At 47.8% G+C, this 14940-nt stretch overlaps 1 protein-coding gene across 1 annotated transcript in view; it reads right to left on the bottom strand.

Moving 5' to 3' along the window:
- LOC112240521 overlaps nucleotides 1-12823 on the bottom strand; it is a 22905-nt gene extending 10082 nt beyond the window's left edge. The window contains 8 exon segments of the mRNA XM_042314950.1: nucleotides 1439-1595; nucleotides 1598-1655; nucleotides 3509-3686; nucleotides 4376-4491; nucleotides 4900-5011; nucleotides 6556-6667; nucleotides 7593-7723; nucleotides 11218-12823. Of these exon segments, the coding sequence (XP_042170884.1) occupies nucleotides 1439-1595; nucleotides 1598-1655; nucleotides 3509-3686; nucleotides 4376-4491; nucleotides 4900-5011; nucleotides 6556-6667; nucleotides 7593-7723; nucleotides 11218-11374 (1021 nt within the window). The 5' untranslated portion in view covers nucleotides 11375-12823.
- Between the last annotated feature and the right edge of the window lie 2117 nt (nucleotides 12824-14940).

The following is a 14940-nucleotide window of genomic DNA, read 5'->3' on the forward strand; positions in this document are numbered from 1 at the left end:
GGTAGGGGGTAGGATTAGATAAAGTAAGACTAGTTAGATAAAGTAAGATAGGGTAAGGTTAGGTAAAGTAAGATAGGGTAAGGTTAGGTAGGGTAAGGTAAGGTTAGTTAAAGTAAGATAGGGTAAGGTTAGGTAAAGTAAGATAGGGTATGGTTAGGTAAAGTAAGGGTAAGGTTAGGTAGGGTAAGATAGGGTTAGGTTAGGTAAAGTAAGTAGGATTAGATAAAGTAAGACAGGGTAAGGTTAGATAAAGTAAGATAGGGTAAGGTTAGGTACGGGGGTAAGATTAGGTAAAGTAAGGATAAGGGTAGCGTTAGGTAAAGTAAGATAGGGTAAGGTTAGGTAAAGTAAGACAGGGTAAGGTTAGGTAAAGTAAGATAGGGTAAGGTTAGGTAAAGTAAGACAGGGTAAGGTTAGAAAAAGTAAGATAGGGTAAGGTTAGGTAAAGTAAGACAGGGTAAGGTTAGGTAAAGTAAGATAGGGTAAGGTTAGGTAGGGTAAGGTTAGGTAAAGTAAGATAGGGTAAGGTTAGGTAAAGTAAGACAGGGTAAGGTTAGGTAAAGTAAGATAGGCTAAGGTTAGGTAGGGTAAGGTTAGGTAAAGTAAGATAGGGTAAGGTTAGGTAAAGTAAGATAGGGTAAGGTTAGGTAAAGTAAGATAGGGTAAGGTTAGGTAAAGTAAGATAGGGTAAGTTTAAGTAGGGTACTGGGCCTCAGCCTTAGGGCAGAGGTTAGGTAGGGTAAGGTTAGGTAAAGTAAGATAGGGTAAGGTTAGGTAAAGTAAGGTTAGGTAAAGTAAGATAGGGTAAGGTTAGGTAGGGTAAGATAGGGTAAGGTTAGGTAAAGTAAGATAGGGTATGGTTAGGTTAGGTAGGGGTAAGTCTGTTAGGTACTGGGCCTGTTCCAGCCTATGGAGGTTAGGTATCTTCTCCTCCAGGTTCTGTTTCTCCTCTGTAAGACGCTTCTCCTCCTGGGCCTGTTCCAGCCTATCAGGACGGGGCAAGGTTAGGTAACACATAAGATCAGGAGGGTACAGGTTAGCAACAAACACATAAGTTCCAGCCTACGGGACACGCGTTAGCAACAAACACATACTGGGCCTGTTCCAGCCTTCAGGACGGGGCAGGTAGCAACAAACACATACTGGGCCTGTTCCAGGTCAAGGTTAGGTAAACAAACACATACTGGGCCTGTTCCAGCCTTCAGGACGGGACAGGGCAACAAAACATACTGGGCCTGTTCCAGCCTATCAGGAGGGCAGGTGGCAACAAACACATACTGGGCCTGTTCCAGCCTATCAAGATAGGGTACAGGTTAGGTAAAAAACATACTGGGCCTGTTCCAGCCTATCAGGGTTACAGTAAACAAACACATACTGGGCCTGTTCCAGTTCAGGTAGGGCATGGTTAGGTAGGCCTGTTCCAGGTCAGGACGGGTACACGGTTCTACTGGGCCTGTTCCAGCCTCCTCCTCTGCGTATCTCAGTCTGGGCCTCCAGCCTATGACTGACGGCAAACCATACTGGGCCTGTTCCAGCCGATGGAGTCTGTGCGCCTCCTGGGCTCCCATGATCTCATCCCTGGGCATCTTCAGCCTATCAGGTTCTGTTTCTCCTCTGTCACGTTAGCAACAAACACATACTGGGCCTGTTCCAGCCTATCAGGACGGGGCACGCGTTAGCAACAAACACATACTGGGCCTGTTCCAGCCTATCAGGACGGGACACGCGTTAGCAACAAACACATACTGGGCCTGTTCCAGCCTATCAGGACGGGACACGCGTTAGCAACAAACACATACTGGGCCTGTTCCAGCCTATCAGGACGGGGCACGCGTTAGCAACAAACACATACTGGGCCTGTTCCAGCCTATCAGGACGGGGCACGCGTTAGCAACAAACACATACTGGGCCTGTTCCAGCCTATCAGGACGGGACACGCGTTAGCAACAAACACATACTGGGCCTGTTCCAGCCTATCAGGCGGGGACACGCGTTAACAAACACATACTGGGCCTGTTCCAGCCTATCAGGACGGGGCACGCGTTAGCAACAAACACATACTGGGCCTGTTCCAGCCTATCAGGACGGGGCACGCGTTAGCAACAAACACATACTGGGCCTGTTCCAGCCTATCAGGACGGGGGCAACAAACACATACTGGGCCTGTTCCAGCCTATCAGGACGGGGCACGCAACAAACACATACTGGGCCTGTTCCAGCCTATCAGGACGGGGCACGCGTTAGCAACAAACACATACTGGGCCTGTTCCAGCCTATCAGGACGGGGCACGCGTTAGCAACAAACACATACTGGGCCTGTTCCAGCCTATCAGGCCACGCGTTAGCAACAAACACATACTGGGCCTGTTCCAGCCTATCAGGACGGGGCACGCGTTAGCAACAAACACATACTGGGCCTGTTCCAGCCTATCAGGACGGGGCACGCGTTAGCAACAAACACATACTGGGCCTGTTCCAGCCTATCAGGACGGGGCACGCGTTAGCAACAAACACATACTGGGCCTGTTCCAGCCTATCAGGAGCACGCGTTAGCAACAAACACATACTGGGCCTGTTCCAGCCTATCAGGACGGGACAGGTTAGCAACAAACACATACTGGGCCTGTTCCAGCCTATCACGGGACACGCGTTAGCAACAAACACATACTGGGCCTGTTCCAGCCTATCACACGCGTTAGCAACAAACACATACTGGGCCTGTTCCAGCCTATCAGGACGGGGCAGGTTAGCAACAAACACATACTGGGCCTGTTCCAGCCTATCACGGGGACAGGTTAGCAACAAACACATACTGGGCCTGTTCCAGCCTATCACGGGACAGGTTAGCAACAAACACATACTGGGCCTGTTCCAGCCTATCAGGACAGGGCACGCAACAACCACACATACAGGTTCCAGCCTATCAACAAACACACACACAGTTCCAGTTAGCAACACAACACACACACAGGTTAGCAACAAACACACACCTACAGGTTAGCAACAAACACACACACTACACACAGGTTAGCAACAAACACACACACAGGTTAGCAACAACCACACACACAGGTTAGCAACAAACACACACACACAAACACACACACACAGGTTAGCAACAAACACACACACAGGTTAGCAACAAACACACACACAGGTTAGCAACAAACACACACACAGGTTAGCAACAAACACACAACAACAACACACACACAGGTTAGCAACAAACACACATACAGGTTAGCAACAAACACACACACAGGTTAGCAACAAACACACACACAGGTTAGCAACAACCAACACAACAACACACACAGGTTAGCAACAAACACACATACAGGTTAGCAACAAACACACACACAGGTTAGCAACAAACACACATACACACACATGGAGGTAAGCAGGACAAATACATACATTATCAGGAAACATTTAAACACACACACACAGGAAACACACATAACAGTACTCCTCCCCCCCCAATACACACACAGTCATAGACACTCACTGTTCCTGTAGTTCTCTGAGGCTGAGCTCAGCACTCTGCAGACTCTCCAGGTCCTTCATCATCTTGGAGATGTGGACTTTGGAAGCTTTGTTCTGGACCTGGGAGAACCAGCAGCCTCCTACACCCATCATCACAGAAACTATCAGCAACAAGTCCTTCATGTAGTTATGGGGTGGGCCTGAAGGAGGAGAGGAGGAGGAGGACGAGGAGAGAAGGAGGAGAGAGAAGGAGGAGAGGAAGGAGCAGGAGAGAGAAGGAGGAGGAGAGAGGAGTGAGAAGGAGGAAAGGAAGGAGCAGGAGAGAGAAGGAGGAGAGGAAGGAGCAGGAGAGAGGAGGAGGAGAGGAAGGAGCAGGAGAGAGAAGGAGGAGGAGAGAGGAGGAGGAGAGGAAGGAGCAGGAGAGAGGAGGAGGAGAGGAAGGAGCAGGAGAGAGAAGGAGGAGAGGAAGGAGCAGAGAGAGGAGGAGGAGAGGAAGGAGCAGAAGAGAGGAGGAGGAGAGGAAGGAGTAGAAGAGAGGAGGAGGAGAGAGAAGGATGAGAGGAAGGAGCAGAAGAGAGGAGGAGGAGAGGAAGGAGCAGGAGAGAGGAGGAGGAGAGAGGAAGAGGAGAGAAAAGAGCAGGAGAGGGGAGGTGGAGAGAGAAGGAAGAGAGGAAGGAGAGAGAAGAGGAAGGAGGAGGATGAGGATAATGATGATGACAGTCATGATGAAAGTGGAGGAGGAAGAGGAGGAGGAGAAAAATGATTTCATTTGTTTAGCGCTTTTCAATATAATCAGTGGACATGAGCAAATGCACAAAGTGTGTGTGTGTGTGTGCGTGCGTGTGTGCGTGCGTGTGTGTGTGTGTGTGTGTGTGTACTGTCTACACACGTATAGGAGCACCAAACAGCACCGCGTCCAGAGCCTTGATGTTGAGTTTCTGTTTGTCTCTCTGGTCCACGATCTTCAGCTGGCCACTCAGGAACGACGGCTCATTGGCTGCTATCCTGCACGCATCACAATAACACCAGCTCTGATTAGACGAGAGGAATAAAGTGTTCTGATTGGATCTTTCTCCATCTGATTGGACGGTGTTTCTCTTTCTGTTCTGATATTATTAATCATTGGCTGCTATCCTGCACGCATCACAATAACACCAGCTCTGAGTGTTCTGATTGGGTGTTTCTCTTTCGGTGTTTCTCTTTCTGTTCTGATATTATTAAGCGTTTGAATTAGACAAATTGAGCTGCTACGGATTTGTTTGTAATTGTATAGTAATGACTCAAAATCTACCAAATGGACATTTTAACTAGGGTGTGTTACCTGATTGGCCAGTAACTTTCAGTAAGAAGCTTTCTGATTGGCTGTGCCCACCAGGAAGTTCCTCTCTGAGGTTTCTGATTGGCCGTTCTCACCTGGGGAGGGTGTTGCCGTTGACTCTGAAGTCTTTAAAGTTCTTCTCGTACTGAGGCAGCTCTACAAACTCCCTGAGCCACCTCAACACCTCATCCTGAGTCCAGTTATGGACTGATAGAGAGAGGAGGAGGGGGAGAGAGGGAGGGGGGAGGAGGGAGAGAGGGGGAGAGGGAGGGAGGGGGAAGATGGGAGAGGGGGAGGTCAGATGGGGATAGAGAGAGGAGGAGGGGGAGGAAGGGAGAGAGAGAGTAGGAAGGGAGAGAAGGGGGAGGTCAGATGGGGATAGAGAGAGGAGGAGGGGGGAGGAAGGGAGAGAGAGGGTAGGAAGGGAGAGAGAGGGGAGGTCAGATGGGGATAGAGAGAGGAGGAGGGGGAGGAAGGGAGAGAGGGGGAGGGGATAGAGAGAGGAGGAGGGGGAGGAAGAGAGAGAGGAGGATGGGGAGGAAGGGAGAGAGGGGGGAGGTCAGATGGGGATAGAGAGAGGAAGAGGGGGAGGAAGGGAGAGAGAGGGGGGTCAGATGGGGATAGAGATAGGAGGAGGAGGAAGGGAGAGAGAGGGGGAGGAAGGGAGAGAGAGGGGGAGGTCAGATGGGGATAGAGATAGGAGGAGGAGGGGGAGGAAGGGAGAGAGAGGGGGAGGAAGGGAGAGAGAGGGTAGGAAGGGAGAGAAGGGGGAGAGAGGGGGAGGTCAGATGGGGATAGAGATAGGAGGAGGAGGAGGAGGAAGGGGAGAGAGGGGAGGAAGGAAGAGAGGTGGAGGAAGGGAGAGAGGGGGAGGGGAGAAAGAGAGGAGGAGGGGGGATGAAGGGAGGGAGAAGGAGAGGAAGGGGAGAGAGAGGGTAGGAAGGGAGAGATAAGGGGAGTAAGGGAGAGAGGGGGAGGTCAGATGGGGATAGAGAGAGGAGGGGGGGGAGAGAGAGGGGAGGAAGGGAGAGAAGGGGGAGGAAGGGAGAGGAAGGGAGAGAGAGAGGGGAGGTCAGATGGGGATGGAGAGAGGAGGAGGGGGAGTAAGGGAGAGAGGGGGAGGTCAGATGGGGATAGAGAGAGGAGGAGGGGATAGAGAGAGGGGGAGGGGGAGGAAGGGAGAGAGAGGGGAGGTCAGATGGGGATAAAGAGAGGAGGGAGAGGAAGGGAGAGAGGGGGAGGGGATAGAGAGAGGAGGAGGGGGAGGAAGGGAGAGAGAGAGAGGGGGAGGTCAGATGGGGATAGAGAGAGTGGGAGGGGATAGAGAGAGTGGGAGGGGATAGAGAGAGGGGAGGGGATAGAGAGAGGGGAGGGGATAGAGAGAGAGGGATAGAGAGATAGAGGTGGGAGGGTTTTGTAACGAAGAACTGTGAATGTAATAACAGTATGGTATAATAACAGATTGGTATAATAACAGATTGGCATAATAACAGATTGGTATAATAACAGATTGGTATAATAACAGATTGGTATAATAACAGATTGGTATAATAACAGATTGGTATAATAACAGATTGGTATAATAACAGATTGGTATAATAACAGATTGGTATAATAACAGATTGGTATAATAACAGATTGGTATAATAACAGATTGGTATAATAACAGATTGGTATAATAACAGATTGGTATAATAACAGATTGGTATAATAACAGATATAACAGGTATAATCACACACAGACAGCATACCTTCTGAGAACTTCCAGCCCCTCCACAGTTCCTCTATGGTGATGTGCTGGTCCTCTCTGTGAAGACGGCTGTGTTTGTTGGTCGGCTGCTGTTTCATGTCCTCGATGATGAACTACACACACACACACACGCACACACACACACACACACACACACACACAACACACGACACACGACACACACACACACACACACACAAGACACATGACACACACACACAGGATTATGAAAAGTTTGCAGCTTAATGTCAAAAGATAAACGTCTAACACACACAGAGGGATACACACACTTAACCAACTACACACAACCATGCATGTCTAATAAACAGTCCACACATCCTTAACCTTTCGAAGTTTCCACATTAGTTTGACGACTGTCAACTGCACCGATGATAAGGACCAAGACGTTTTGGTTTAGAGATAAAATAGACTGGGTGTCTGTGTGTCTGGGTGTCTGTGTGTCGTGTGTGTGTGTGTGTGAGTGTGTGTGTCTGTGTGTCGTGTGTGTGTGCGTGTGTCTGTGTGTCTGTGTGTCGTGTGTGTGTGTCTGTGTGTGTGTCGTGTGTGTGTCATGTGTGTGTGTGTGTGTGTGTGTGTGTGTGTGTGTGGGGTGTGTGTGTGTGTGTGTGTGTGTGTGTGTGTGTGTGTGTGTGTTCCACCATCTTGGAATCTATCCTTGGCTGTAATTGGATTCTTCATGTGATGGGAACAGGAATGTCAGCCACCCTCCCCTCCCGTCTCCACAGTAACAGCAACCCAATCCCATGGATCATCTAGCCCTGGATGACATTCTGATGAGTTCTGGAGTTCTGGGACAAACAGTCCAACATTCTACACTTCTAATCTGGACTCACTTAAAGGGGTTCTAGTGTCTGTGGCTTAAACAAACTAACAGGACAGGAATCACGAGACAGACAGACTGACTGACTGGTCGACGAGGATATACACACAGCATGTAACTGAATAAACTGAATAAAGACCCCTACCATCGGTTGTCCAATCAAAACACACCTGAATCCCTTCTCCGTGGTTACGTACCTCCACGCTCTCCTCCACCTCTATCCCGCCATCCTGGTCGTCATCCATCTCTCTGTGGATGTTCCTCAGACCCTCCAGACTGTATCGGTCTGCCTCGTTCATACAGGGAGGTGACACCACCAGGCATGGGTCTATAGAGATGGTCAATCAACACATGTATCAATATGTCAGGTAGCCCTTTCCTGCAGTCAATGACCAAAAGCGCCCTCTAGTGGCCTCATGGTGGAATGTTATTCATATTTAACTGACAAAAAATCTGGTGTTTCTATGTCTAACAGTTTGGTTATATTTCAGTCTTCTGTGATGTATATAAAGTGTAAATCTGGTGTTTCTATGTCTAACAGTTTGGTCTTCTTATATTTCAGTCTAAATAAAGTGTAATATTGTGATGCAAACTCAAAATGTAATACATTTCAACTGTATATCTGACATGGTACAGGTGTCTGACTATTTTTAAGCTCAGAACCATGTGTGTGAGGTGGATACTTTTAATTCAAAGTAGATTTGTTTTAGAAAACCAAGAATCACTCTGTGTGACCCTGATTTAGCTCACTGCAGTATAAGGTTTATCAATACACACTACATGACCAAAGGTATGTGGACATCTGCTCGTCTAACATCTCATTCCAAAATCGTGGGTATTAATATGGAGTTGGTCCCCCCCTTTGCTGCTATAACAGCCTCCACTCTTCTGGGAAGGTTTTCCACTAGATGTTGGAACATTTCTGTGGGGACTTGCTTCCATTCAGCCACAATAGCATTAGTGAGGTCGGGTACTGATGCTGGATGATTAGGCCTGGCTCGCAGTCGGTGTTCCAATACAATCCCAAAGATGTTAGACGGGGTTGAGGTCAGGGCTTTGTGCAGGCCAGTCAAGTTCTTCCACACCGCTCTCGACAAACCATTTCTGTATGGATCTCGCTTTTTGCACAGAGGCATTATCATGCAGAAACAGGACAGAATCGTCTAGAATGTCATTGTATGCTGTAGTTTCCCTTCACTGGAACTAAGGGGCCCAAACCATGAAGAACAGCCCCAGACCAGTATTCCTCCTCCACCAAACTTTACAGTTGGCACTACGCATTGTGGGTAGGTAGCGTTCTCCTGGCATCCGCCAAACCCAGATTGGACCATCAGACTGCCAGAATACGAGTTTCCACTGCTCCAGAGTCCAATGTAAGAGAGCTTTACACCACGCCAGACAACGCTTGGCATTTCCCATGGTGATCTTAGGCTTGTGTGCGGCTGCTCGGCCATGGAAACCCATTTCATGAATAAACTCCCAATGAACAGTTCTTGTGCTGATTGTTGCTTCCAGAGGCTGTTTGGAATTCAGTATTAATAAGTGCTGCAACCGAGGACGGAGGATTTTTTACGCTTTACGTGCTTCGGCGCTCTTGACAACCCGCTCTGTGAGCTTGTGTGGCCTACCACTTTGCGGCTGAGCCGTTGTTGCTCCTACGTTCTTAGTCACTGAGCACCGACCGGCACCAGATGACCATGGAAGTTGAAAAGTAGTTGAAATGTGGCCAGTCTGCCTTGTCCACAGAATTGTTGTTGTTTTTTGGTACGGTCTCGACCAGATATATATTTCAACATCCACAGATGTCCATTTTTTTAGATTTGGTCCAGACTTGATTTGGCCCAAACATAGACGTCCGTGATTGGTTCAGTCCTGCACTGTACTGTACACTTGAGTATAATACACACTAGAGTTACTGTACTGTAATGAACCAAACTGTAGTATACAGTACTCTCCTCTACAGTACTCTCCTGCACAGTACTCTACAGTACTCTCCTGCACAGTACTCTACAGTACTCTCCTGCACAGTACTCTACAGTACTCTCCTGCACAGTACTCTACAGTACTCTCCTGCACAGTACTCTAAAGTACTCTCCTGCACAGTACTCTCCTGTACTCTACAGTACTCTCCTCTACAGTACTCTCCTGCACAGTACTCTCCCGTACAGTACTCTCCTCTACAGTACTCTCCTCTACAGTACTCTCCTCTACAGTACTCTCCTCTACAGTACTCTCCTCTACAGTACTCTCCTGCACAGTACTCTCCTCTACAGTACTCTCCTCTACAGTACTCTCCTCTACAGTACTCCTGTACTCTACAGTACTCTCCTCTACAGTACTCTCCTGCACAGTACTCTCCTGCACAGTACTCTCCTGCACAGTACTCTCCTGCACAGTACTCTCCTGCACAGTACTCTCCTGCACAGTACTCTCCTCTACAGTACTCTCCTGCACAGTACTCTACAGTACTCTCCTGCACAGTACTCTCCTGCACAGTACTCTCCTCTACAGTACTCTCCTGCACAGTACTCTCCTGCACAGTACTCTCCTCTACAGTACTCTCCTGCACAGTACTCTCCTGCACAGTACTCTCCTGCACAGTACTCTCCTCCACAGTACTCTCCTCTACAGTACTCTCCTGCACAGTACAGTATTCTACTGTATTGTGCTCTACTGTACTGTAATGTATTCTACTCTACTCTATTATATTCTACTCTATTCTACTGTACTGTATTCTACTCTACTCTGTACTGTACTCTCCTCTAATGTACTGTACTCTCCTCTAATGTACTGTACTCTCCTCTAATGTACTGTACTCTCCTCTAATGTACTGTACTCTCCTCTAATGTACTGTACTCTCCTCTTGATCGTTTGTCTTAAGTAACCTACTGTGTCTTTTATCTGTGATTGAAATTCCCTGTATACATAATCGTGTAGTGCGCACGAAAAAAAGACACTTGATAGAGTTACATGGTTTGTTAAATTCTAAAGTGACACATCTAAGTCGCAACGGAATTCCGTCATCATCATCACGCCCCACTCCAAACCACACCTCTGGTCCTTGCCCTGCCGAAGTGCTCATCTCCAATTCTCAACGCCCAGTGGTTCCCTGCGTCTGAATGTGTCAATTACGATGAACCATCCCGCATCTGAACTATGTTTGGCTACAAGCAGCTGCAAGAGTACCATGCCACGCAACACCAGCGCCCATCTCCAATGCCCAATGTCCTGCAACTCCATGTGTCCCAACTCCATGTGTCCCAGCGACTATAGAATGATAGGACCAGTCACCGAAGAGGTGTTGTTAAAACGGTACATTTCCACCATGCCAGTTTGTTTCTCAACATTGATGACTCCTCCTAAACACCGAGCTCAGATAACCGCTGAGTGCGCAAAACACGTGCAGTTAACGGTTGTCACTCCCCTGTCTCCGCGAGATCCTGCTTCAGGACCCTGTGGTTGGAATAATTTATCTTGATTAATCAAATATCTGCAGACCTGGGCCAAACAAATGTAGCTAGTTTAGTTGCGTCTTGATTTACTTCTGGGGATATTCCACAGGTTCCATTACACCGGGCAAACTACGCACAGCTCAAGGATTATAAAGTGTTGATGCTATTTGACCCAGATCTGCACTGATCTGACTCAAGTGGTTGTGTTTCAACTACATGTGTGGACTCATTGATTTTCACCTATCCACTCGTTGCTAGATCCATGTTGGAGCAAGGTTTACTTCAGGGTAATGAGGGTGTATGGACGCATTTTTAGGCTACCGCTGTCCACGCTTACTGTCACCGTCAGTCATTCGGGGGTCATTTTTACCTGTCGAGTCGAACACCGTTCTTTGTCCGGCAAATGTGAGTCCGAGTTCCGGGTCATTGTGGTGATAGTAGCCGCTGTCCTGGATGATGCCCTGCGAAGCCTCGAATAAAACCCCGCGGAGCAGAAGGATGAGAACCGGGGAAAGGAGCAACATCATGGGGTTTAGAGAAACTCTCACCCCGGTGGGAGCGAGAGCACCGGGAGAAGATCCACAAAAACAGATGTCGGCTACACAAACCGAGACCCGGTTGGTTAACGACTCAACTGCCAACACTCACATGCACCACCGTGCGCAAGTGTTAGGCGATCAGATTGAGCTATTAACAGAACCGTTAATCAGAGATGTGAGGCTAATGATTGGGTTCGGGTTGAGAAACTAGCCAAGGGGATATGGTGAAATATTCGATAACATTATAAAACAACTCAACCGTTACATTAAAACTCCAGAAAGGGTTACAATTCCAACGGCTGCCAACAAGTTTTGTTCCAAAAAAAAGAAAATGGAATTGTCCCTAAATAACCTAGGCCTATGGGTTGTTCAAGTTAAATCATTATTTTAACCCTTATCATGGGTTACAACAAGAATGGTTTGAATCCAAGATTATTATATCCTATAAGAAATTCCAATAGAAACTTCGACAGCAAGGAAATCTGAGAGAGTGAGACCGAAACTCTCTCTCCGCAACATAAATCCACCGGTTGAATTTGATCGGGATTATGGAGATAAAAAAAATCGAGCGTTCCAAAATTCTAAATCCAGTTCCAAAGCTCTAAATCCAGTTCCAACGTTTTAAATCCAGTTCCAAAGCTCTAAAATCCAGTTCCAAAGTTGTAAATCCAGTTCCAAAGCTATAAATCCAGTTCCAAAGTTCTAAATCCAGTTCCAAAGTTCTAAATCCAGTTCCAAAGTTGTAAATCCAGTTCAAAAGCTCTAAATCCAGTTCCAAAGTTCTAAATCCAGTTCCAAAGTTCTAAATCCAGTTCCAAAGTTCTAAATCCAGTTCAAAAGCTCTAAATCCAGTTCCAAAGTTCTAAATCCAGTTCCAAAGTTCTAAATCCAGTTCCAACGCTCTAAATCCAGTTCCAGTGTGCACTGAACGTTTTTTGATCACACAGTTCAATATCCTGTCAAATACGGCAGTCATTTACAATTCCACGTTATAGAGATGGCAACTCTCTCCAGAGTTTTCCATGTAAATATATATTTTCTCTCTCTCTCTTGTCGTGACGATCTTGTGCGAAACTGTCACACACACAGAGAGAGATTAAATGACAGGGTAGCTGTCCCAGCAACTTGCACAAATACTCCGGAACACAATTTTTCCGGTCAACACTTGACTGCGTGTCCGTTGGATCTGTTTGTGCACGCGTGTATGCGTGCGTCAAGGCTAATTCCCGACTGTTTATTCATGTTTCCCAGACCCGAGGGTCATGTCATGTGGATGGGATTAACCAGTGTTTGGACACCTGTTAAAAGGCCTTCTCTGATGACGTCTATATCAGACACAGTAGGCTATTCGATGGAGTTAGAAATACTTGTAAATGGCTGCATTCTACACACGCGCGCACGGACGTGGAGACACTGGTGAACAGAGCAAGCGGACGAGGACGTCTCTCTCTCTCTCTGATTAGAGAAACAGGGTGTCGTCTTTCGCCCCGGCAACCCCCCTGAGAACCTAAAAATAAAAAGGGGGCCGGCTTTGGAGCTGACCTTTACCCTGTGAGCATGTGCAGGTGACAGTTGTCCATCCCTGGGAGTCTAGTGTGTGTTTGAGACTATCAGGGAGCAGGGTGGGTGATTATAAAATATCATGTAGGGTGTTACCACAGACAGTAAACATCACAGACATGTGCATAACCATTGTAAAGTATATAAAAGACCTTGAGCGTATTTGAGTTGATTTACAAAAGCAGATGATTTCAGATGGAAGTCAACGATAGCAGTCAGGGGGGAGGTGCATCTTCGACCATCTGAAGTCAGACGCTGTAACGGTTTTCTAACGCGTTTAACCGCTAGGCTCCTGCCACCCCACAATCACGAATATCTAATTCTGTACACTGGAAGTCACACCTTTAAATCAAACATATTTAGTTAGGCTAACGAAACTCTCGAACCGGATTTATTCATAGCAGATTGTGGATAAATGTATTAGTGATCTTTCGATCTGTAAAATACTAATACTAGGCTTATATATATATATATATATTTATTTCACCTTTATTTAACTAGGCAAGTCAGTTAAGAACAAATTCTTATTTTCAATCACGGCCTAGGAACAGTGGGTTAACTGCCTGTTCAGGGCCAGAACAACAGATTTGTACCTTGTCAGCTCGGGGATTTGAACTTGCAACCTTCCTGTTACCGCTCGAACCACTAGGCTACCCTGTCGCCCCGCGAACAGCGAACAGTTGTAGACAAGTACACTGAATATACCGAGACCCAATCACCATCTCTTCAAAGTAACTTTCTACATCTAGTCCAGTTAACATTATGTATGAAATCGGCTTTGAATTGCGCTTCAAAGAGCATTGAAATGATGGACGCATGTCCACTTAAAGTGGTAACAATTCATGACGTGTTGATGATAGTAGCAGGATAAACTAACGAACAAATACAAATTATCAACTTCCACATTTTTATTAAAGAAAATATTCATATTAAAATAGTTCAAATTAAAAAAGTAATAATAAAATAATAAAAATGTAATTGAACGCTGTGCTGCCCCTACCCTCTAACCACTAGTCTACCCTGCCGCCTCTACGCTCTAACCACTAGGCTACCCTGCCGCCTCTACGCTCTAACCACTAGGCTACCCTGCCTCCTCTACACTCTAACCACTAGGCTACCCTGCCGCCTCTACGCTCTAACCACTAGGCTACCCTGCCGCCCCTACGCTCTAACCACTAGGCTACCCTGCCGCCTCTACGCTCTAACTAACCACTAGGCTACCCTGCCGCCTCTACGCTCTAACCACTAGGCTACCCTGCCGCCTCTACGCTCTAACCACTAGGCTACCCTGCCGCCTCTACGCTCTAACCACTAGGCTACCCTGCCGCCCCTACGCTCTAACCACTAGGCTACCCTGCCGCCTCTACGCTCTAACCACTAGGCTAACCTGCCGCCCCTACGCTCTAACCACTAGGCTACCCTGCCGCCTCTACGCTCTAACCACTAGGCTACCCTGCCGCCTCTACGCTCTAACCACTAGGCTACCCTGCCGCCCCTACGCTCTAACCACTAGGCTACCCTGCCGCTACGCTCTAACCACTAGGCTACCCTGTCGCCTCTACGCTCTAACCACTAGGTTACCCTGCCGCCTCTACGCTAACCACTAGGCTACCCTGCCGCCTCTACGCTCTAACCACTAGGCTACCCTGCCGCCTCTACGCTCTAACCACTAGGCTACCCTGCCGCCTCCGCTCTAACCACTAGGCTAACCTGCCGCCCCTACGCTCTAACCACTAGGCTACCCTGCCGCCTCTACGCTCTAACCACTAGGCTACCCTGCCGCCTCTACGCTCTAACCACTAGGCTAACCTGCCGCCCCTACGCTCTAACCACTAGGCTACCCTGCCGCCTCTACACTCTAACCACTGTCTGGCCTTGAATTGAAGAGGACTGGACCCCAACCCTCGTGTCCACATGGCCGGGTGGAGGAGGAATGAACATGATGAATTGATGGATCAAACCAAGTACAGGAAAGAAAACAGAGAGACAAGAAG

The sequence above is a fragment of the Oncorhynchus tshawytscha genome, unplaced genomic scaffold, assembly GCF_018296145.1.
Source record: "Oncorhynchus tshawytscha isolate Ot180627B unplaced genomic scaffold, Otsh_v2.0 Un_contig_16445_pilon_pilon, whole genome shotgun sequence".
In the NCBI taxonomy this organism is placed as follows: Eukaryota; Metazoa; Chordata; class Actinopteri; order Salmoniformes; family Salmonidae; genus Oncorhynchus; species Oncorhynchus tshawytscha.